The sequence below is a fragment of the Aethalodelphis obliquidens genome, unplaced genomic scaffold (genome assembly GCF_003676395.1).
Source record: "Aethalodelphis obliquidens isolate GAN/ISIS:26980383/991018 unplaced genomic scaffold, ASM367639v1 scaffold106, whole genome shotgun sequence".
In the NCBI taxonomy this organism is placed as follows: domain Eukaryota; kingdom Metazoa; phylum Chordata; class Mammalia; order Artiodactyla; family Delphinidae; genus Aethalodelphis; species Aethalodelphis obliquidens.
The window spans coordinates 516,850-542,819 of record NW_020838050.1 but is presented as its reverse complement, the minus strand read 5'-3'; the positions used below and the strand labels follow the sequence as shown (position 1 = coordinate 542,819).

Genomic DNA, 25,970 nt, shown 5'->3' with positions numbered 1-25,970 from the left:
GAAAAATGTTTTAGCATTTTCCAGAATTTATTACAAGATACCTTGTTTACTTTAGAGTTCTCCATAGCATATTTTTGTACACAAAAAAATGGATTAGTTGTTTGATTCTAGTGTGTATTGCAAAATTCAGAGTCCTAAATAGGAAATTTAGAAAGTTTATTCAAATTGTTTTCTTTCTATTATTTTCTCTTTTCTCCTTCCCCACCATCTAAAAAATATATTACCCTTCTAAAATTATTATTACACTATTTAGAAACTCCATGAACACGAACACAAAAATTATGTTTCTGACAGTACTGAGTTTATTTTAAAGCATTGCATCATGTTTGAATCTCAGTAAACAAAGCCATGTCTTCATTGTATATTGATTTTGGCAAAGAGCACAGACTTGCATACATCAAATGATATGATAAAGTAATTTAAAGTAAAAGGTGTTTGCTTTTAGTAATGTGAAACTAAAGTACAATATTAATGTGGAACTAAAGTACAATATATGTGTCTTCTGGGTGATTTAGGCCATAATGTTTCTTATCTTCTTAGAAGTTTTCAAAATTAACATTTTTTAAATTGATCCTTTTATCTGATACTTACGCTATTCACTGGAATAGAGGCATAGAAAAGATTTTCTCTGCTTAGATTAATGTACTCATACAATATATGCCTAAGCTGAAACCAAAAGATCAAATATCTGAGAGATAGTGGCATTCGTGATCACAAGTGGTTTTAAAAGGGGAAAAATGAGTTCCAACCTATTTTAAAATATTTAATTAAAAGTCTGAGCTCTGGGGCTTCCCTGGTGGCGCAGTGATTGAGAGTCCGCCTGCCGATGCAGGGAACATGGGTTCGTGCCCCGGTCCGGGAAGATCCCACATGCCGCAGAGTGGCTAGGCCCATGAGCCATGGCCACTGAGCCTGCGCGTCTGGAGCCTGTGCTCCGCAACGGGAGAGGCCACAACAGTGAGAGGCCCACGTACCACAAAAAAAAAAAAAAAAAAAAAAAAAAAGTCTGAACTCTTTGCAAAAGGATGCCATTTTTAACTTATTTGCCATCATACTTCCATAGCATACGTATGCATATTTCACTGGGGCAAGCAACTTAGTAACATGATTGCATCATAGCTGTGTAGTTAAGCAAGAAATTTGTCAACTGAATACATCTTTATTTTGGTGGGAGGTCATCTGTTCCGATCACTGAAACATGCAATGAAAGGCTACATTTAGAAGCCTAGAAAACCTGTGGTTCAGTACATAGAAGTTTTAACTACAAAAGAATGTAAATGTTATAATTACCATCAGAAATTACAATATCTGACATATCATAAACATTATCTGCAACTACTTTTTAATCACAATAATTCCACATCAAAAAGGTACATATTTTTGTTCACTAAAATTGAGGCAATTTGGGAACAAGAGACAGATTCTTTCTTTCTCACTCATCTTTTAAAGTTACTTAATGTAGAGTTACAGATATACTTAAGCTGCAATAATAATATCAAAAAAGGGAACAGGTGTTTGCTTTTTAAAATCACTGAAGTACATAAAATGCCTTAGCAGACAACAATACTATTCCATGACACCTCTTAAAATTTTAAGTTCATCTCCCATTCTCCTCATCATAATGTTCACATTTTAATTATGTATTCATTTTGATTGTTTGCATGTGAAAACAACAACTATCTATTATTTCAACATTAAGCCTATTTCTTTTGAAGCCAAGATAATTTTGCTATTTTATAAAAAGCAGTGGAGACTCCTTTGTCAGGATGCTTAAGGCAGAATGTTTAAGGTTCATGCTTGCTGCTTTGCCTGAGCTTCTGCTTCCTGAAATGAAAAACAAACAACACAGATTTAAATATCACAAAGCAGGCATCCGTGTGTATTTTGGTTAGACTATATTACCTCAAATTGCTAAGAATATTCAAAATCAGAAAAATAGCCGCCAGAAAAGACTGCTTAAAAATTCTTAATAGAAAAATTAAAAAATAGAAACTTCTGCCTAGAAACAGATGTCATAGAGGACTGTCTATAATTCCATAAAAGCAAGTGATTTACAATTATAGTTGACATTTTATTTAAAAGTAGCTAAGTTCCATTTTGAATGATTTTTCACAAAAATTAAGTGTTCAAAAACATTGTCACCTATCGTTACTGTCACGTGAGTTTTGTTTAAGGATTAAGCTACTTAGAAAATGTGTTATTTGCCAAAGTATTGTTGCTTTTAAATTTCATGGCAGTAGGCTCGAAGAGGTAAGGTTGTCTTTCTATTCCTGTGGATGATGAGTACTTCTAGCATAGGAACTCTGACCTATAGGTGTGCTCTGGCACTTAACATAGTACTTGACACAAAATACACGTCAAGGAAAGTTTCTGGAAATAAGGATGGGTGGCAAGAGTGACTCTGGTGAAAGAAACCTCAGACTTGAGCTGTAGAAATCATGTATGCTAGACAATGTCACTCTAAACATCTGTCACTAATTGAGTACTTGACAGTCTCAGGAGGAGTGACAGCAGCTGCATATTCCAAAATAAGCCTCTAATGCTAACCCCAGAAGAAGGGGAAAAAACAAACAAACAAAAAGATGCTATATTTTTACCAAAAAAAAAAGAGAGAGAGGTAGAAATGATAGAAAGAAGGAAACCAGAGGACAGTGTAATTCATTCTTAATACATCCTTAACAAAACATATGTAATACACTACTGACTCACCTTCCAAAACTCTTAGTCAAAAACCAAAAACAAACTTCCCTAAGCTCTTTTGAAATTTCTAACATGGTGTTTGGCTGTCTAAATGAATATATCTTAGACCCACATTATGTATTTTGTTTCATTTTATAGGACAAGCTTCCAAAAACTTCCTCACACAACACAGTGAATTTTATACTAAAACCCCTCAGTGGGGCTTTCCTGGTGGCACAGTGGTTAAGAATCCGCCTGCTAATGCAGGGGACACGGGTCCGAGTCCTGGTCCAGGAACACCCCACATGCCGTGGAGCAACTAAGCCCATGCGCAACAACTACCGAGCCTGTGCTCTAGAGCCCGCAAGCCACAACTACTGAGCCCACGTGCCACAACTACTGAAGCCCGCATGCCTAGAGCCCATGCTCCGCAATCAGAGAAGCCACCACAGTGAGAATCCTGTGCACCAAAACGAAGACCCAACACAGCTAAAAATAAATAAATAAATTAATTAATATAAAAAATAAAAATAAATAAAACCCCTCAATAGCATAGCATATATAGGTGGGGAAGCAGTGGTATAAAAATGTGAACACATGATAATGTGAAGTCCTTCTTCTTATGAGCACGTAATGCCTCTGAGTAACTAGTATTTTGGAGACAGCCTAGTTCCCTAAAGTTACACTTATCAATCTTTGTTGTAATTTGTCATAAATTCCTTAGCTCTCACTTATCCTTTTTAATGGAAGAAATTACTAGCATAAAAATCCAAAACAAAAGGCAATTCAAACTTCTTTGTAATTTGTATTTAAGAATACATCATATTTAAATTATTTACTTTTCTAATTGTGTTTTATTCATCAAATATGTAAATTGTGCTACAAGCTTTATTATTATCTAAAAGTAAGTAGTCAGTATTTATAGTATCATGAGTTATTTAATCAACCAGAGAGCTCTAGAAACAGGCATATGATGTGTTCTCACCCTCTACTCCCACTATATACATCATTCTATAAATGCATTACTTTTGAGTTAGATAATCCCGGGTTCAAATTCCATATCTGCTACTGAATTATTATGTAGCCTTGGACAAATTACTTAAATTATCTAATCATTAGTTTCCTCCTCTGTAAAATGGTATTGAGGACACCTAGCTCATAAGGACGAAGTAAAGATAAAATGAGATGAATGTGAACTGTGTAGCTCAATGCTTAGTCCATTGCAGGTATCCAGACTTCTTTCCTAACGTTTTCCTTTCCACTTTCTGCCTAGTCACTAAGACCAACACCACAGCTAAGTGTTATTAACATACAGTTTCTCTTGGAGATGCAATAAAATGGGATGGGCTTACTGGAAATAGGAATGCTTCAAATCTCACAGCAGAAGCAGATTTTCATGGCCCCTCCCTAAAGCTAGGTGGTTTAACCAAAGCCAATAAGAACACTTCTTTAACCAGCATGTTCTATACCCTCAACCTACTAGTGAACATGGCTTTTCCAGAGGAGTGGTATTCCTCTCAACATGAATATCACTGGATTTTTATTTTTTAGTAAAAATATATCAGTTAGAGAATGGAGAGGAAGATGGCGGAAGAGTAAGACGCGGAGATCACCTTCCTCCCCACAGATACACCAGAAATACATCTACACGTGGAACAACTCCTACAGAACACCTACTGAAGGCTGGCAGAAGACCTCAGACCTCCCAAAAGGCAAGAAACTCCCCACGTACCTGGGTAGGGCAAAAGAAAAAACAGAGACAAAAGAATAGGGACGGCACCTGCACCAGTGGGAGGGAGCTGTGAAGGAGGAAAAGTTTCCACACACTAGGAAGCCCCTTCGCGGGCGGAGTCTGCGGGAGGCAGAGGGGGGAGCTTCGAAGCCGCGGAGGAGTGCACAGCAACGGGTGCGGAGGGCAAAGCGGGGAGATTCCCGCACAGAGAATCGGTGCCGACCGGCACTCACCAGCCCGAGAGGCTTGTCTGCTCACCCGCTGGGGCGGGCGGGGCTGCGAGCTGAGGCTCTGAGGCTCGGGTTTCGGTTTCGGACGGAGCGCTGGGAGAGGGCTGGGGTTGGCGGCTTGAACATAGCCTGAAGGGGTTAGTGCACCACGGCTAACCGGGAGGGAGTCCGGGGAAAAGTCTGCACCTGCCGAAGAGGCAAGAGACTTTTTCTTCCCTCTTTGTTTCCTGGTGCGTGAGGAGAGGGGTTTAAGAACGCTGCTTAAAGGAACTCCAGAGACGGGCGCGAGCCGCGGCTAAAAGCACGAACCCCAGAGACGGGCGCGAGCCGTGGCTAAAAGCGCGGATCCCAGAGACGGGCGGGAGATGCTAAGGCTGCTGCTGCCGCCACCAAGGGGCCTGTGTGCGAGCACAGGTCACTCTCCACACCCCTCTTCCGCGGAGCCTGTGCAGCCCGCCACTGCCAGGTTCCCGGGATCCAGGGACAACTTCCCCGGGAGAACGCACGGCGGGCCTCAGGCTGGTGCAAAGTCACGTCGGCCTTTGCCGCCGCAGGCCCGCCCCGCACTCCGTGCCCCTCCCTCCCCGCAGGCCTGAGTGCGCCAGAGCCCCCGAATCAGTGGCTCCTTTAACCCCGTCCTATCTGAGCAAAAAACAGACGCCCTCCAGCGACCTACACGCAGAGGCAGGGCCAAATCCAAAGCTGAGCCCCTGTGAGCTGTGAGAACAAAGAAGAGAAAGGGAAATCTCTTCCAGCAGCCTCAGAAGCAGCGGATTAAAGCTCCACAATCAACTTGATATACCCTGCATCTGTGGAATACCTGAATAGACAACCAATCATCCCAAATTAAGGAAGTGGACTTTAGGAGCAAGATCTATGATATTTTTTTCCCCTTTCCTCTTTTTGTGAATGTATATGTGTATGTTTCTGTGTGAGATCTTGTCTGTATAGTCTTGCTTCCACCATTTGTCCTAGGGTTCTATCCGTCCATGGTTTTTTTTTAATTTTTTTTCTTAATAATTAATTTTAATTTTAATAACGTTATTATATTTTACCTTCGTTCTTTCTTTCTTTCTTTCCTTCCTTCCTTCCCTCCTTTAGACAACGAATCATCCCAAATTGAGGAGGTGGTCTCTGACAGCAAGATTTATGATTTTTCCCCTTTTACCTCTTTTAGTGAGGGTGTATGTGTATGCTTCTGTGTAAGATTTTGTCTGTATAGCTTTGCTTCCAACATTTGTCCTAAGCTTCTATCCGTCCCTATTTTTTTTTCTAAATAAGAATTTTTTAATTCAATAACTTTATTATACTTTATTTTATTTTTACTGTATCTTCTTTCTTTCTTTTTTCCTTCTTTCCCTCCTTCCTTCCTTCCTCCCTCCCTCTCTCCCTCCCTTCTTTCCTTCTTTCCTTCTTTCTTTCTTTCTTCCTTCCTTCCTTCCCTCCTTTCCTTCTTTCTTTCCTCATACTTATAATAATTCTCTCTACTTTTTCTTCCTTTTATTCTGAGCTGTGTGGATGAAAGGCTCTTGGTGCTCCCGCCAGGAGTCAGGGCTCTGCCTCTGAGGTAGGAGAGCCAACTTCAGGACACTGGTCAAAAAGAGACCTCCCAGCTCCACATAATATCAAATGGCAAAAATCTCCCAGAGACTTCCATCTTAACACCAGCACTCAGCTTCACTCAATGACCAGCAAGCCACAGTGCTGGACAACCTATGCCAAACAACTAGCAAAACAGGAACACAACCCCACCCATTAGCAGAGAGGCTGCCTAAAATCATAATAAGGCCACAGACACCCCAAAACACACCACCAGACGTGAACCTGCCCACTAGAGAGACAAGATCCAGCCTCATCCACCACAACACAGGCACTAGTCCCCTCCACCAGGAAGCTGACACAACCCACTGAACCAACCTTAGCCATTGGAGACAGACATCAAAAACAGCGGGAACTACGAACCTGCAGTCTGCAAAAAGGAGACCCCAAGCACAGTAAGATAAGCAAAATGAGAAGACAGAAAAACACACAGCAGATAAAGGAGCAAGATAAAAATGCACCAGACCTAACAAATGAAGAGGAAATAGGCAGTCTACCTGAAAAAGAATTCAGAATAATGATAGTAAGGATGATCCGAAATCTTGGAAATAGAATGGACAAAATGCAAGAAACAGTTAACAAGGACCTAGAAGAAATAAAGATGAAACAAGCAATGATGAACAACACAATAAATGAAATTAAAAGTCCTCTAGATGGGATCAATAGCAGAATAACTGAGGCAGAAGAACGGATAAGTGACCTGGAAGATAAAATAGTGGAAATAACTACTGCAGAGCAAAAGAAAGAAAAAAGAATGAAAAGAACTGAGGACAGTCTCAGAGACCTCTGGGGCAACATTAAACGCACCAACATTCGAATTATAGGGGTTCCAGAAGAAGAAGAGAAAAAGAAAGGGACTGAGAAAATATTTGAAGAGATTATAGTTGAAAACTTCCCTAATATGGGAAAGGAAATAGTTAATCAAGTCCAGGAAGCACAGAGAGTCCCATACAGGATAAATACAAGGAGAAATACGCCAAGACACATATTAATCAAACTGTCAAAAATTAAATACAAAGAAAGCATATTAAAAGCAGCAAGGGAAAAACAACAAATAACACACAAGGGAATCCCCATAATGTTAACAGCTGATCTCTCAGCAGAAACCCTACAAGCCAGAAGGGAGTGGCAAGACATACTGAGAGTGATGAAGGAGAAAAACCTGCAGCCAAGACTACTCTACCCAGCAAGGATCTCATTCAGATTTAATGGAGAAATTAAAACCTTTACAGACAAGCAAAAGCTGAGAGAATTCAGCACCACCAAACCAGCTTTACAACAAATGCTAAAGGAACTTCTCTAGACAAGAAACACAAGAGAAGGAAAAAACCTACAATAACGAACCCAAAACAATTTAAAAAATGGGAATAGGAACATACATATCGATAATTACTTTAAATGTAAATGGACTAAATGTCCCACCAAAAGACACAGATTGGCTAAATGGATACAAAAACAAGACCCTTATATATGCTGTCTACAAGAGACCCAACTTCAGTCCTAGAGACACATACAGACTGAAAGTAAGGTGATGGAAAAAGATATTCCATGCAAATGGAAACCAAAAGAAAGCCGGAGTAGCAATTCTCATATTAGACAAAATAGACTTTAAAATAAGGACTATTAAAAGAGACAAAGAAGGACACTACATAATGATCAAGGGATCGATCCAAGAGGAAGATATAACAATTGTAAATATTTATGCACCCAACATAGGAGCACCTCAATACATAAGGCAAATACTAACAGCCATAAAAGGGGAAATCAACAGTAACACATTCATAGTAGGGGACTTAAATACCCCACTTTCACCCATGGACAGATCATCCAAAATGAAAATAAATAAGGAAACACAAGCTTTAAATGATACATTAAACAAAATGGACTTAATTGATATTTATAGGACATTCCATCCAAAAACAACAGAATACACATTTTTCTCAAGTGCTCATGGACCATTCTCCAGGATGGATCATATCTTGGGTCACAAATCAAGCCTTGGTAAATTTAAGAAAATTGAAATTGTATCAAGTATCTTTTCTGACCACAATGCCATGAGACTAGATATCAATTACAGGAAAAGATCTGTAAAAAATACAAACACATGGAGGCTAAACAATACACTACTTAATAATGAAGTGATCACTGAAGAAATCAAAGAGGAAATCAAAAAATACCTAGAAACAAATGACAATGGAGACACAACGACCCAAAACCTATGGGATGCAGCAAAAGCAGTTCTAAGGGGGAAGTTTATAGCAATACAAGCCCACCTTAAGAAGCAGGAAACATCTCGAATAAACAACCTAACCTTGCACCTCAAGCAATTAGAGAAAGAAGAACAAAAAATCCCCAAAGCTAGCAGAAGGAAAGAAATCATAAAAATCAGATCAGAAATAAATGAAAAAGAAATGAAGGAAACAATAGCAAAGATCAATAAAACTAAAAGCTGGTTCTTTGTGAAGATAATCAAAATAGAAAAACCACTAGCCAGACTCATCAAGAAAAAAAGGGAGAAGACTCAAATCAATAGAATTAGAAATGAAAAAGGAGAGGTAACAACTGACACTGCAGAAATAAAAGAATATGAGAGATTACTACAAGCAACTCTATGCCAATAAAATGGACAATCTGGATGTAATGGACAAATTCTTAACAATGCACAACCTGCCAAGACTGAATCAGGAAGAAATAGAAAATATGAACAGACCAATCACAAGCACTGAAATTGAAACTGTGATTAAAAATCTTCCAACAAACAAAAGCCCAGAACCAGATGGCTTCACAGGCGAATTCTATCAAACATTTAGAGAAGAGCTAACACCTATCCTTCTCAAACTCTTCCAAGATATAGCAGAGGGAGGAACACTCCCAAACTCCTTCTACGAGGCCACCATCACCTTGATACCAAAACCAGACAAGGACGTCACAAAGAAAGAAAACTACAGGCCAATATCACTGATGAACATAGATGCAAAAATCCTCAACAAAATACTAGCAAACAGAATCCAACAGCACATTAAAAGGATAATACACCATGATCAAGTGGGGTTTATTCCAGGAATGCAAGGATTCTTCAATATACTCAAATCTATCAATGTGATAAACCATATTAACAAATTGAAGGAGAAAAACCATATGATCATCTCAATTGATGCAGAGAAAGCTTTTGATAAAATTCAACATCCATTTATGATAAAAACCCTGCAGAAAGTAGGCATAGAGGGAACTTTCCTCAACATAATAAAGGCCATATATGACAAGCCCACAGCAAATATCATCCTCAATGGTGAAAAACTGAAAGCATTTCCACTAAGATCAGGAAAAATACAAGATTGCCCACTCTCACCACTCTTATTCAACATAGTTTTGGAAGTTTTAGCCACAGCAATCAGAGAAGAAAAGGAAATAAAAGGAATCCAAATCAGAAAAGAAGAAGTAAAGCTGTCACTGTTTGCAGATGACATGATCCTATACATAGAGAATCCTAAAGATGTTACCAGAAAACTACTAGAGCTAATCAATGAATTTGGTAAAGTGGCAGGATACAAAATTAATGCACAGAAATCTCTGGCATTCCTATACACTAATGATGTAAAATCTGAGACTGAAATGAAGAAAACACTCCCATTTACCACTGCAACAAAAAGAATAAAATATACAGGAATAAACCTACCTAAGGAGACAAAAGACCTGTATGCAGAAAATTATAAGACACTGATGAAAGAAATTAAAGATGATACAAATAGATGGAGAGATATACCATGTTCTTGGATTGGAAGAATCAACATTGTGAAAATGACTCTACTACCCAAAGCAATCTATAGATTCAATGCAATCACTATCAAACTACCACTGGCATTTTTCACAGAACTAGAACAAATAATTTCACAATTTGTATGGAAACACAAAAGACCCCGAATAGCCAAAGCAATCTTGAGAACGAAAAAAGGAGCTGGAGGAATCAGGCTCCCTGACTTCAGACTATACTACAAAGCTACAGTAATCAAGACAGTATGGTACTGGTACAAAAACAGAAAGATTGATCAATGGAACAGGATAGAAAACCCAGAGATAAACCCACGCACATATGGACACCTTATCTTTGATAAAGGTGGCAGGAATGTACAGTGGAGAAAGGACAGCCTCTTCAGTAACTGGTGCTGGGAAAACTGGACAGGTACATGTAAAAGTATGAGATTAGATCACTCCCTAACACCATACACAAAAATAAGCTCAAAATGGATTAAAGACCTAAATGTAAGGCCAGAAACTATCAAACTCTTAGAGGAAAACATAGACAGAACACTCTATGACATAAATCACAGCAAGATCCTTTCTGACCCACCTCCTAGAGTAATGGAAATAAAAACAAAAATAAACAAATGGGACCTAATGAAAATTCAAAGCTTCTGCACAGCAAAGGAAACCATAAACAAGACCAAAAGACAACCCTCAGAATGGGAGAAAATATTTGCAAATGAAGCAACCGACAAAGGATTAATCTCCAAAATTTACAAGCAGCTCATGCAGCTCAATAACAAAAAAACAAACAACCCAATCCAAAAATGGGCAGAAGACCTAAATAGACATTTCTCCAAAGAAGAGATACAGACTGCCAACAAACACATGAAAGAATGCTCAACATCATTAATCATTAGAGAAATGCAAATCAAAACTACAATAAGATATCATCTCACATCAGTCAGAATGGCCAACATCAAAAAATCTAGAAACAATAAATGCTGGAGAGGGTGTGGAGTAAAGGGAACACTCTTGCACTGCTGGTGGGAATGTGAATTGGTTCAGCCACTATGGAGAACAGTATGGAGGTTCCTTAAAAAACTACAAATAGAACTACCATATGACCCAGCAATCCCACTACTGGGCATATACCCTGAGAAAACCGAAATTCAAAGAGTCATGTACCAAAATGTTCATTGCAGCTCTATTTACAATAGCCCAGAGATGGAAACAACCTAAGTGCCCATCATCGGATGAATGGATAAAGAAGATGTGGCACATATCTACAATGGAATATTACTCAGCCATAAAAGGAAACGAAATTGAACTATTTGTAATGAGGTGGATGGACCTAGAGTCTGTCATACAGAGTGAAGTAAGTCAGAAAGAAAAAGACAAATACCGTATGCTAACACATATATATGGAATTTAAGGAAAAAAATGTCATGAAGAACCTAGGGTTAAGTCAGGAATAAAGACGCAGACCTACTAGAGAACGGACTTGAGGTTATGGGGAGGGGGAAGGGTGAGCTGTGACAGGGCGAGAGAGAGTGATGGACATATACACACTAACAGACATAGTAAGGTAGATAGCTAGTGGGAAGCAGCCGCATGGCACAGGGATATTGGCTCGGTGCTTTGTGACAGCCTGGAGGGGTGGGATAGGGAGGGTGGGAGGGAGGGAGACGCAAGAGGGAAGACATATGGGAACATATGTATATGTATAACTGATTCACTTTGTTATAAAGCAGAAACTAACACACCATTGTAAAGCAATTATACCCCAATAAAGATGTTAAAAAAAAATATATATATATATATATCAGTTATTTTATTCCATATCAAAACTATCAACTATACTGCAATATAAGAAATGCTAGTGCTATGAAATTATCTTCTGTATTAATAGAAGAGTAAAGAGCAAATATTTATATACCATGTTTAACTGCATCTAATATACAAAAGAATAAAAAAAAATTATTTGTCTTACAGAGGATTCCTTGCCTTATAGAAATATTTGCCATTGGGTACTTTTAAATCAAGCTTTCCAGTGCACTGGCTTTCAATAATTTTTAAATGTAAAGAGAATGTATTCTAATTATTTGGAAAATAAATAAATGGAGAAAAAAGAAAAACATTCATATTATTAGCTATGGTTCCTTTCAGTCTCTTTTTGTCCTGTAGATAGATTTTAAATGTAATTATCAATAGAATGCTAATTACACAGTAAAAACAGTTCTGTAGCTCATTATAATGTATCTTTTCACAAACTCTCATTTTTTAATGAGAGCATGAGTTCACTCAGTGGATAAATCATTTCTGTTGACCCTATTTTTAGACATTTAACTTGTTTTCAAATTTTTTAAGATTAAAAATAACATTTTGATTTATTTTTTTATCCATAAAGACTTTTCCATGTATGAATTATTTCATTAGGCCTTACTACCCAGTACAATTACTGGATGAAGAAGTATAAACATTTTTGAGGTCCTTGATATATATTTGCTATTTTGGTTTTCAAACAGTAGTACCAATTTATATCATCACCAGTAATATATGAGAGAATATGTTTTAATGCACACTTCTCAGCACTGAGCATTATCACTTTGTTTTATCTTTGTTAACTTCACAGATGAATATTGTATCTCATTTTATCACATTTCTTTTTATTATGAATGCACTTTTCCAATGCGGGTTAATTAGTTGTATTTCTTATTGCGTATACTTTCTTTTCAGCCAGTTCTTTCTGGAAGACTTATTGTCCTATTAAATTAAAGGGGAAAACTCTGAAAGCTGAGCTGAAGGATAGAAAAATCATCCTTCTGATATCAAATTTATCACTTTTAATCTTGGGGAAAACCTATTAAATACTAACATTCAAAATCTCCCTATTACCAATCCACCCTTCAACTCCACTGTCAATTCCAGACCTCTTTTCTTTATCCCGATCTATCAGCTCCCTCTAGTTCAATCCTTGATAACATCTGCTGTCCTTTTACTCTATTCCTACTTCTAGGGTTAAACAAGGATGAAAAAAAAAAAAACACTGTAAACAAGCTGACTGGTTCCACTGTGGGCTCATCAACTCTAACTTCAACAGGGAATTTTATCTTGCTCAGCCATCCTTCCATTCATGATCTTCGCCTACTCTTTAGCTTATTTTCAGCAAATGCATCTTTTCAATTCTCAAATTTCCCATCACTCCTAGCAGATGATCATTCTTCTTACCTCATACTAAAGGTAAGACATTTTCAAATGTGAACTTCCCTAACCTCCCCACACATTAAAATTTCTATTTTTATCCTTCTCTCTTCATTCCATCCAGTCTCAGAAGAAAACTGCATGCCCTCTCTTTTCCAAGACTAACTCCTCCCTTGGATCACTCACTTTTCTGTTTCCTCCATGACTTTTGCTTCATTTCCCTATCACCCAGGTTAGAAGCCTCAGAGATAGCTTCAATCCTTCCCAGTTCTTTCCATACATAAACATCTCATAAATTGCCAAATCCTATCACAAGTGATTTTTCTGTGTCTCCTAAATCCATCTTTTCCTTTCTGTAACTGCAGTCCCACTTTAGGCCTTCTCCATTGCTTTTCTGGACTCTTAAGGAACACTCTAATGGGTCAGCCCATCTCTAATATCTCATTTCTCCAATGTTTCACAATCCACACATCTGCCAAATTTATTTTCTTGAGACATAGATCAAATCACATCTTAAAATACAAAGATAATCACATCATTGTCTTCTCTCATTCCCTACCATGGCTTTTAGATGCCTAGAGAATAAAGCCGAAAGTATCTAGCACAGTATTCATAATCTGGCCCCACCCTACCTAGCCAATATTACCTCCTAATGCATCTCCCTTATTTAATATGTTCTATAGTAGATTCATGTTGCATTATACTCTGCTCCCTGAACATACCATTGGGTGCAGGTACATCCCAATGCAGTGGTTCCTATTGCAGCCACTGTGAAAGACGCCTAGTGTTACTTCAGTGTTTTAGAATCCGTAACAGCTCAAATGCCAATTCCTCTGTGGAACCTTTCCCAAACTCCTTAGTAGTAATTTATGATTATTTCCTTTGGATGCTTACTGTACTTTATTCATACCAACCATACAAAATTTACCATACTATATCATAATTATTTGTAGACATATTTGTTGTATAATTATTCATATACATGTTCCTCACTAGGTTATAAACACTTTGAAGGTAGAGATTATGTTGTATTCTCCGTATTTGCCCTATCATCAGTATCAAGTCAATGTTTGACACTCAGTAAATATTTATTGAATGAATAAATGAATGAATGGCTCATACTTTTCACTGAAGGAAAGAGAGTCTTCAGTCACAGAAAACAGACTATCTTTCCTTTTATACTTCCTCCAATATGCACTGAAATCAATGACTTTACTTGGGTTTTACTAACTTGTTTAAATAAAAATGCCTTACCTAAGATTTCCTACAACTTAAATTATACAAAGCCTAAAATAAGACATTTTATCCATGGGAAAAGAAAGTTTGGCAAGAAAACAGAATTTCATAGTGACTCAGACAACAATGCCTCTAAACAGTCTCTAGTGAAAATACAGACAATAACACAGACTCTCAAAACTGGAGAAGGAGCTGGAGTTAGAAGAATCTGTTTAACAAAAATTAGCTTCTGAGAACAAAATGTAAAATGATAGAGCAGGGGACATACACTTTGATTAAACCAGCCTTTGTGGAGAAGAAATATGGTAAAAGGCAAACGTATATTTAAAGTCCATAGCTCTGAGACATTTTTTTAAACAGGCAACTTAATTTTTTATATTTTTCTTTGTATGATCTTCCCTGGGAACACCACCACTTGAAAAATTAATTTGTTGTTGGCAGGGGAAAAGCTCCAAATTCAGCCAGCAATTTAGTGATGAGTTTTGATACTCAAATGCTCTTAGTTAATTTGAATAGGTGACTCTAGCATTTGATGTCACACAAGGACAATAGATACTGACAAGAAGATTACTTTGAACTAAGATGCTTTCTGTCCACGTAATACCATACATGGCAACTGGAATAATGGTGTCTTTAAAATTGTTAACCACTTATTTGTGAATGGGTCAATGAGAAATTTGCTGCCTTGGGCAGCTTGATAGGGAAGTCACTCGGCCTACCTTCTATCCACATACTTTATGTATTTAATTATGCACATCTGTCTTCCCTACTAGGGATTAAGTGTATGCGGAGCAGGGACATTTCCTTTTAGCTATGTTGCACTGCCTCTGGCTTAATCTGAGTACTTAATAAAGTGCAAATCTTACTGATTAAAAAAACCCAGCAGCAATAAAATGGCCTATAAAGAAGGGGAAAAATGAATCATACCTTTGAACCAGGTGGGGCTGTCAAGCCTAAAAAGGCATACACTGCATTATTTTCTCTGGCTTCAAAGAAGGCATCATAGTCCTTGATAAAAGAAGGCAACAAGAATTAGCAATATACAACCAACAAAGGAAAGAAAAGGGGAAATTAATTCAAAATTATCTGACTGGTCAATATCTTTGAAGGCAAACAGGCTAGCTAACTTCAATAATGCTAGAATTCTGGAAGGAGTAGTAAAGAGTCAAGGCTCATTGGATCTCAACTAATGTGGGTTAGAAGATATGCTGATCTGTGAGACAGAAATAGCAAAAGGACTTATTTCATACTGCATAGAACTTAAATCTGCCTCAGGGCAAGCAGCTTTCTCCATAGCCCAAAGCAGCCAACTATTTGCCAGTAAGATGTTGCTTACTTTTGGGAGGAGGCTATTGTTCCAGTTTGCCATTATTTCTCTTGCATTATTCATTAAGGTAGAGATGCCCTCAGAACCTACAGCAGACCAGATTTTAGCTATCCCATGGCCATAAGAATAGTAAATCTGTGCTGTGTTCAGAGGAAGGGTATGAGATTTTCATGAAATATGACTGGAAGAGCAAACAATCCGGGGATCCAATAAAAGCTTCACGTGACTAAATTCAGTTGGGCTTCCCATTGTCATCCTCTAAACCACCATGCATGCTCCAAAAGTAACAACCGAACTGCCTACATTTGACTATGACATATAATAAATAGCAAATATACTTAGAAAACACAGCCATTGTCTATACCTGGCCTTAGTTTGTTTGACTTAAAACACACAGAGAGGGACTTCCCTGGTGGTCCAGTGGTTAAGACTCTGCCCTTCCAATGCAGGGGGCACAGTTTCTATCCCTGGTCGGGGATCCCAAATGCCTCATGGCATGGCCAAAAAAATTTAAAAAATTAAAAATTAAAAAAATAATAAAGTGTTTCAAAATTTCTCTAAAAAAACGCAAAAACACAGAGATAAGCTTGGCATTTTGGCTGAGTTATTAGAGGTAAAATGAACTCATAATTTGCTGGCTTCTGTAGAGATTGCCTCACCAACAGATCACCAATTACAAGGTTCTTTTCTAGCATATATAGTTCCTGGTACTTGGAGGATCTGGAGGTATAAAGTTTACGGCCTCTCAAGCCATTGATGACCCTAAATCTGACCCCTAACTCAAGAAACATCAGAATTTCTCTCATTTAGGGACTCTTTTAACACAGTCAGTATTGTTTAGAGCCACAGCATCTTTTTGTGTACCCTAGATGTTGACAAAGGATTAAATCATAAACAACAGGCATTTATGACCAGCCTCCTATATTCTTTAAACTCACTATTCAAAAGTGAAACTAACTGGATCTTGATACAAAATCCATACTGAGACACATGACCTATAAGTTACTCAAGGTAAACAAGCAATATACATCATATCTATACTCAGCCACTTGGAAGTAACCTCAAAATGCTAGTTAAAAGAACGTAACAGTTATACAAGAGACATTTCTTACTATAATCAAATCAATAAAAACAGTCTGTGTCAATCTTTAAACTCATGTGAAAGAAAGTAGATCTTCAAATACATTGAAATCTGATCATAAAATACTATGTAGGGTAATCTAGTTATCTCTGCTTCAGGTGTTTGGGGAATCACAGTACATTATTTGTTGGCCCTGAACTTAGCACACAGAAACAGATTTGTAGCTCTGAGAGAAAAGAATATCATCTTCTCAATTAATCAGGATTAATTAATTTATTGTACAAATATGTATTGAGCACCTACTACATGCCAATCACTGTTCCTGGTGCTAAGAATACAAGAGTAAACAAAACATAGTCTGCTTCTTCTATAGGAATTCTCTTGAGGAAAATATACTTTATTTACATATTTGGGATTCCAATAACATTAATCCAGAATGTATTCTACCATATATTTGTATCATATTAATTATTTCATGAAAATGTGCTTTAGTTCTTCATATACACAGCATAAGCTCTTTCAGAACATAGATTACCCTTAAAAATTTTGTATCGTTTATAGCAGAGCTTCATTTATGTTGGCAGGGTAATTGTTTCAGTTACATACTAATCTGGAAATAGAACCTAAGCTATAGCTCAATGATTCTAAAAAAGGAGGTAATTTTCCCCCAGGGATGTCTCGCAAAATCTGGAAACATTTTTGTTTTTTCACAACTGGGAGGGTGCTACTAGCACTCATGGATAGAAGCCAGGGATGCTGCTAAACATTCTACAATGCACAAGGGAGCCCCCATAAACCCAACATATCAGTATTGCCAAGGTTGAGAAACCTTGGGACAGTTTAAACAAGGGAATTTAATATGAAGAACCACTTACAAAAGATTAAAGAGCTGAAAGGCAGACAGGAGACGGTGAGGCAGCCCAGAGACTAGAAATAGCAGGAAGCTGCTACCACAGCTACTGCTGAAGGGAAGAGTGGAGAAGGTAGTATTACAGAGCTGGTACCACAAAGGAGATGTAGCCACTGTCATGGACACCTCCAGAAAAAGGGGGGATACCTTGGCTTTTCCTCTCCTCCTGCCCTCCACTCATCCAACCAGTGCATCCTATTACCGGCCAAACCTAATAGGCAGCCAGTTGGCAATGGACACTGGGAAATATAATTTGCTGAGGTCAGCCTCCCACAATACAGAATGAAACAAGAAAAGAACCAAGATGGGATCTTTGAGTAAACAGGAAAATTAACAGCACAGTGGTTTAATAGAATGAGTAAGAACTTCAGAATAAGACAGATCTAAGTTTAAATTCTAGCTGCATCACTTAATAATTGTATGATTTAGGAAGTTAGTTAACCTCTTCTAGGCCTCAATATCTTCATCTATGAAACAGGAATAACAATATCTACACCTCATGAGATTAGTATGAGAACTGATTAATATAGTACACATAAAGTATGTAGCACAATAGCTGACATATAATATGCTTTCTATGAACGGTTGCTATACACTTTTCTCCCTAACGTCTGTATAGGGACAAATCTTAATTATTGTTATGAAACTCCTAACTCAGTGCCTGGCACACAGCAGGCACTCAATAGAAAATGGATTCCTTTTCCATTAACAAATATTTGTTTGATTTGCATCTCACCTCCTGCACCTTCCTTTTCATCTTCCCATTTCTCAGTGATACTTGCCTTTTTTTCCATAACATACTCCATTCCCTTATAGTATGGCTTCCGAGGGAGAAATAAACCAGGTAAATTTGGCTTCTCAAACATCACCCTTATAACCCAAAATGTGTTTCTTTTAAAAAGTCAAACAAATTGAAATTCCTGCTTCAAAAAGGAGAGATTAAGACAATATATGCTGGCTTAGATTGGACTGGATGACCTCTGAGGCCTGTTTCAGCCCCTGAGAGTTGACAATTTGCAGAAATTTCAAATATAGAAGCACTGAGGTTTCACCATCTAAATGAATAGCCTAATTGTCTTTTCCTTATCTACATAATATGTCTTTACACATTGGCCCTGTTTGCAGCAGCAGAAGAAATCTTCTGGCCCCTCCTCAGAAGTGACAAATTCAATTCACAGAGAAAATATTTTATGCTAATGAACTTCTCAATTTTGCCATACCCTCCCCTAGGTGTTCTCCTTCTCACTCCCATATAAACACATGAGTTAGAAGATTTGGATTGCTGGCTCTAAAAACATTTGTTCCTCAATTATGCTAACTCTGAGGACACAGCAAAGCAAACAGTTCTTTACTGGAAATTCCTATAGCCCTTACATATGCTTTCTGTACCATGTCATCACATGGATGTGGCCTCATAACCACTCTCTCTGTTTCAGGTGTGTTTGATTCTACCCACACAACACTCCCAATCAGCTCTTTAAGAAAAGAGGCTTTGTTTTATACATACTTGTACTTGCCATGGTACCTAGAGTGGCCACAGGCTACAAATGTTACTTAAATACACAGTGAATGAACATTGAAGGGAACTACTTCATGGTTTAAATGAAGGCTAACCAAGATGACAAACTTGAAAGCACCAGTCAAAAAGTAAAAACTCTACTCCTGTTTCCCTCATCCATACATTAGTTCAATTAGCTAACTCAAAATTTTAAGAAAATTCATTAATAATACTCAAATAAAAGTTTTACTACCTTGAAGCAGAAACTGAGATATTCCTCTTTTTAAACTAATTTTAATCTAAATAAGTAAAACAGCTCACCTGTTTTCAGTGGCTTCTTCATGGACATACCAGAAATAAATATAAATGCTCTGGTCTGTACTTATACATTCACAGATAATTTTTTGGTGAATGACTCATCCATTTGCCTTCTAGTAGAAGGCAAAATACCCTAGCTGCCTAGGATGGATGTAGAGGATGAACAGGAGAAATGACTGTATGTAGATATGGGGTGGGAGTAAAAGAAAGTGGATGGGTTTGAGGCAATCCATTTTTAAAAAAAAACAAGAATTTTAATTGGTTCCTTACCCCACGGTACTGGCTTTCATTGAAAATTTGAGGTGGCAAGGGGTACCCTGTGGCTGGTCGACTGTTTTCAGGTACATTTTCTCTCATCCACTTCCGATTCTCTTCATTGGCTGCAATATCTTTTTCTTCAAATCCTATTTTGTTAGCTTCTAAGAAACCAAGCACATCTTGCTGTTTCTTCTTAATCTAGGGCCCAAAGGACAAGAAGTTATATTGTTGAACAAACAGCTTTTATTATTTTTATCATATTCAACAAAAAATGTGTTAATGAACTAGCAGAAATGAATTCAGACATGGATCAAGATTTGTGGTTTAACAGAAGATATATAGTTTTCCCTCTATTATTTTGTTGTTAATGTTGTCTCACAAGTGGATTGAAGAGCTTTCAGTTCACAGATCCTTTTATCAACCCAACTTTTCCTTTTTTTCACTGAAATGCTCACATCTAATCATGAAGAAGAAAAGATAGCTGATACATAGCAATAACCTCAAGTGCAATTAACTCAAAAGTTTGAGTAGTGGCAAGGTGTGTTTCCCGATTATCTACAAGCTTCTCTTAATTTTAGCCTTTGTTGAAAGTCATTCCAAATGACCTGAGTCTACTTCCTGTCTTAATAAGCATCATACAGTTAACAGAAATGAATATTTCCTTGAGAATGTTACAAGACTCTATGTGTCAATTTTCATCATATGGAACAGAAACTGAACAAGTAAACAAGAGTCTTTTTCATGAAAGTGCTGAGCTACAACAACACATTTAATCAAGATGGGGCTTTGTCTTGTTTTATAATCAACCTGTCGCATTTTCTCAGCTAACACTTTATTGAAGATCAACAGAGGTTCCAACTGTGATGCACTAAAATCTAAAATGATTGTCCGAAACTGTATTTAATAGCTATTCAACAATATTTCTTTGGTGCCTCTTAAGTATGTAAGAAATTTATCAGGTTCTTTAAAATGTCTAAAGAAAAATAGCAGATTCCCTCCTAAAATTACAATCTAGAGGGAGGTATTAGACATAGATATATTAAAATTTTCAATTATAACATGGTATTTAAATATGAAGCTAAGGTGGTCAGGTGAGAGGAGTCAAGTGAATGACAAAGCCAAGAGTGCAAGGAACTTAAAAGAGAGAGCAAGTGCTTATTGCTATGAGTGATGCCACTTAGACTAAGCTTAATACTGACAGCACACATGCTGCATACTACATCCATCTATATTGCATGCAGTCTATGGTTTTAGTGAAAGCATGATATACTTAGTAAAGTTTAATATAATTGTCCAGCTGTGAAAAATGAGCTCACAAATATTACAGCATATTGAACTAGAACAATAAAGGTACAGTATTACAAAATAAACTTGGAAACTTTCTAAATGGATGCTCATAATTTCTATGACTAAATTCTTACACATAATTGAAGTCTCTAAATGAATAAACACTTGTGTGGGTGTGTATTTTGTCTTTTTAAATAGGTTATAATTTGTGACCCAGTCAACTTCTGCAAAGAGAAATTCAGATATATAAATTCCTTCCAATTGGTTCTGTTTGTTTCAAATGCTGCCACAAGAAGGGCTACACTAATTTGTAGTTAAATAATAAGACTGTCTTTGCCTAGCCAGTGCCTATCGATTTAAGAATGGGGTGAAGGAAGCATGAACAAATAGAATTTAAAGCTGCCTTTTCAGTCTTTTACTAATCTACTTACAAAATACACCCAAAAGGAAAATCAAGTCTGAATCCCCAGTTAGTCTGTTTGGCACTAGACTACTGCAGTGTTGCCACTGTGTAGTCATTTGGTAAACAAAGAGATCTGTGTGCATTTTAAATGAATACTGTCATGAGTCCTTAAGCCACTGGCTTCCTACTGCTTAATCTAATGGTATAACCACAGCAAGAAACACTTGTTTTCAGCTTGCCTGTTTTGAAATATTTTAAAAAATGCTTTGGTCACAATCAGCCATGTAAAGCTTGTAATTCACATCTCTTTACCAACAAGTCTACAACAAATCTAGGGTAAGACTATTAAGAATTTTCTTGTTGATCTCCTATCTCTACCCCTAGCTCCCTGGAGTTCTCCTGACAGATGTTCCAAGATGTGGCAGCATAAGAGCACAATGTAAGGTTTGCTATTTTACTGCTGTCTGCCTCCCCAAATACTGTTATTACTTTCTTTTTCAGTTGCAATTCTACCACATTATGTCTAGAGAGATGTTAAGGCTCAAGTAATTTCAGTAGAGCCTTGTGTGAAAAGAGGAGTGTAGATATTTAAAGGTAGTTTCTCAAAAACAGCTATGTCTTAAGGTGGTCACAGTAAAGAAAGTACAGTCATGCCTAATTTTCTGGGTTAAAAAGGCTTTTCTTTATCAGTTCTGAAAAATCTCATCTATCCAGCCCATTCTTTTTAAATTTTATCTTTATTGGAGTATAATTGCTTTACGATGTTGTGTTAGTTTCTGCTGTACAACACAGTGAATCAGCTATATGTATACATATATCACCATATCCCATCCCTCTTAAGCCTCCCTCCCACCTTCCCTAACTCAACCCTCTAGGCCTTTGCAGAGCATTGAACTGACCTCCCTCTGCTATGCAGCAGCTTCCCACTAGCCATCCATTTTACATTTGGTAGTGTATATATGTCAATGCTACTCTCTCACTTCATACTAGCTTCCCCTTGCCCTCTGTGTCCTCAAGTCCGTTCTCTACATCTGTGTCTTTATTCCTGCCCTGTCACTAGGTTCATCAGTACCGTTTTTTTTAGATTCCATATATATGCGTTAGTGTACGGTATTTGTTTTTCTCTTTCTGACTTACTTCACTCTGTATGACAGACTCTAGGTGCATCCACCTCATTACAAATAACTCAATTTCGTTCCTTTCTATGGCTGAGTAATATTCCATTGTATATATGTGCCACATCTTCTTTATCCATTCATCTGTCAATGGACATTTACATTGCTTCCATGTCCTGTCTATTATAAATAGTGCAATGAACATCAGAGTGCATGCATCCTTTTGAAGTATGGTTTCCTCTGGATACGTGCATAGGAGTGGGATTGCTGGGTCATATGGTAGTTCTATTTTTAGTTTTTTGAGGAACCTCCATACTGTTCTCCATAGTGGCTGTATCAATTTACATTCCCACCAACAGTGCAAGAGGGTTCCCTTTTCTCCACACCCTCTCCAGCATTTATTGTTTGTAGATTTTTGATGATGGCCATTCTGACTGGTGTGAGGTGATACCTCACTGTGGTTTTGATTTGCATTTCTCTGATAATTAGTGATGTTGAGTATCTTTTCATGTGTTTGTTGGCCATCTGTTTCTCTTTTTATGGAGAAATGTCTATTTAGGTCTCCTGCCCATTTTTGGATTGGGTTGTTTTTTTTGATATTGAGGTGCATGAGCTGCTTGTATATTTTGGAGATTAATCCTTTGTCAGTTGCTTCGTTTACAAATATTTTCTCCCATTCTTAGCGTTGTCTTTTCCTCATTTATGGTTTCCTTTGCTGTGCAAAAAGCTTTTAAGTTTCATTAGGTCCCATTTGTTTATTTTTGTTTTTATTTCCATTTCTCTAGGAGGTGGGTCAAAAAGGATCTTGCTGTGATTTATGTCATAGAGTGTTCTGCCTATGTTTTCTGCTAAGAGTTTTATAGTGTCTGGCCTTTCATTTAGGTCTTTAATCCATTTTGAGTTTATTTTTGTGTATGGTATTAGGGAGTGATCTAATTTCATTCTTTTACATGTAGCTGTCCAGTTTTCACAGCACCACTTATTAAAGAGGATCCAGCCCTTTCTAATCTGGAGCTTTTTCCAGAGTCAGAAGGAACTGCAGTCTCTCTCCATTTCCTTCAGACATGGCTATATGTGTAGACCCAGGAGGCTGTGAAACAAGGAGCACTGGGAGTACCATCTACCCTAAAATTCAATTCTTCTGATGCTTGAAACTCTACCATGACCGGTTTACCAGTTTGGTCTTCATAGAAAGGGCAGTCAGTGTGCATATTTGGAGTGGAGGGAGGGATTGCCCGGAGAGAAGAAAGGCAAGGAAACAGTGACGTTTCTTTGTCTGCCTTAGAATTTTGCCAGAGTTGTCCCTATATAATTCTAATAGAGGGGTACACAAAATGTGTACCAGGAATGGCCTCCCAAGATAATCCCAAGAGGAAATTTCCAAGCCTTATTATATGTTAGTACTGGGTTAAGATTTGTACCAGATAAAGACCTTTAAGGAGAAAGGGAACTAAGACTTGTTGAGTGCTTGCTGAGTACCAAACTCTTTGTGAGGCTATGTACATATATCCCCTGAAATGCTCATAACAATTCTGAAAGGTTAGTATGATTATCCCCATTTTACAACAAAGGAAATTGAGGCTTAGATAGGTTAAGATACCTGCGCAAGAAGAATGATCTCTTAATTGCCTCTACTAAATTAAAAATATAAAGCTATCTGACTGCAAAACCCTGTTCTTTTTCAATACATGCAGTACATATTAGAATTCCCAATCTTGCTGGGGAAATAAGACGGAAATATATGGAAGAGTTCTTCTAAACTATGTGATACAAAATAGAAAGACAACAAAAGCTGAGATATCTTATGTTCTCTTCCAAATAGCCTAATTTACTGAATTTGATTTCCTAGTTATTATGGTCTCTTTCCCCTTGACCAGTCTAAACTGAGTTCCTAAGCCCACCAACTTGTGGGCTTGCTTGCACATGGGCAGCATGCACACAGAAGAACTGAATGGAATGTCATGAGGCCTCTGGTTTGTTGCTGACTACACTGAAAACAATGTAGCCCATGTCTCCCCTTTGTCAAGAGCTCGGTCACTTAATAGTTCTGAGTGGGCAAAGCTGGTATAGAGGCGTATTTCTGTACTTTAAATTTACAGAGAAACAGATGAGAAAGTGCAAGGGCATCAGACCCCTCCCATTCTTTACTTTTTTAAAATAAGCAATGTACCCATCACTTTAAAAAAAGAAAGTCCAACAACGTTTTCAAAGAGCAAAATTATCTGAACACAATGCACTACTCACTTGAAAGTAAAAACAGGGACTTCCCTGGTGGAGCAGTGGTTAAGAATCTGCTTGCCAATGCAGGGGTCATGGGTTTGAGCCCTGGTCCGGGAAGATCCCACATGCCGCGGAGCTACTAAGACCGTGCACCACAACTACTGAGGTTGTGCTCTAGAGACTGCGAGCCACCACTACTGAGCCTGTGTGCCACAACTACTGAAGCCTGTGCACCTAGAGCCCATGCTCCACAACAAGAGAAGCCACCACAATGAGAAGCCCGTGCACCACAATGAAGAGTAGCCCCCACTTGCCACAACTAGAAAAAGCCCGCGCACAGCAATGAAGACCCAATGCAGCCAAAATAAATAAATAAATATTTTTTTAAAAAAAAAAGAAAGTAAAAACAAGCTTTTACTGAGTCAGTAACAGCAGGACTAAAGTTCCTTCTGACTCTGGGAAACAGTATGGACAGAGAAAAGTGCCAGGCAAGAAAGGTATTCAGGAATCATTCCCAAATTCTCATTATCTTATAAAGATGAGATTATTCAGAACTGAAATTTCATTTAGTCAAGAAAAGCCCTTTTAATTCAGAAAATGAGCATGACTGTACTTTCATCTCTTGCAGGTGAATTTCATCCCCACATAGTCTTATCAAATGTACATGCCAAGTGAAGTGTTAGCAGATTAATAAATAATAGACAAATTTGACAAAAGGTTGAAAGCCACAGAATCAAAACATATACTGTAATCCTACTGCTGCTACACTGGTTCCCTGTGGCCAGTTTCAACCTCAACCCCTACTGCTTAACTTTCAAGGTTCTGCATAATGTTCTATCTTCTCTAAAAATATGCATTCCCTGGGCGCCCCACAACATATCAAGCTGCCTTTATTTTTCCCTGAGTTTGCTGTGCCCAAGACCTTAGTGCTTTTCTCTTTGTTACCTTCTACTGCAAGTCTCCCCTCTTTCCACTGATACAATTCTAACTTATTCATCCAGGTGCACTCCCTCTGTGAAACCCTTGGTGGCCACTCCAGTCTTCTCCCTCTGACCTCCTACAGTCAGTATCACCCAGTTTGGAGCTTAATCAAATAGTACCAATGATTGCTAATCTTTTCACATGTCAAAGT

At 37.8% G+C, this 25,970-nt stretch overlaps 1 protein-coding gene across 1 annotated transcript in view; it reads right to left on the bottom strand.

Moving 5' to 3' along the window:
* Nucleotides 1–1,012: 1,012 nt before the first annotated feature.
* The window catches only part of SH3BGRL (SH3 domain binding glutamate rich protein like), a 90,667-nt gene continuing 65,709 nt past the window's right edge, over nucleotides 1,013–25,970 (bottom strand). Inside the window, exons 2-4 of the mRNA XM_027096696.1 lie at nucleotides 19,826–20,011; nucleotides 15,349–15,429; nucleotides 1,013–1,824 (exon numbers count right to left, since the gene is read on the bottom strand). Of these exons, the coding sequence (XP_026952497.1) occupies nucleotides 1,792–1,824; nucleotides 15,349–15,429; nucleotides 19,826–20,011 (300 nt within the window). The 3' untranslated portion in view covers nucleotides 1,013–1,791. The remainder of the gene's footprint in view (nucleotides 1,825–15,348; nucleotides 15,430–19,825; nucleotides 20,012–25,970) is intronic.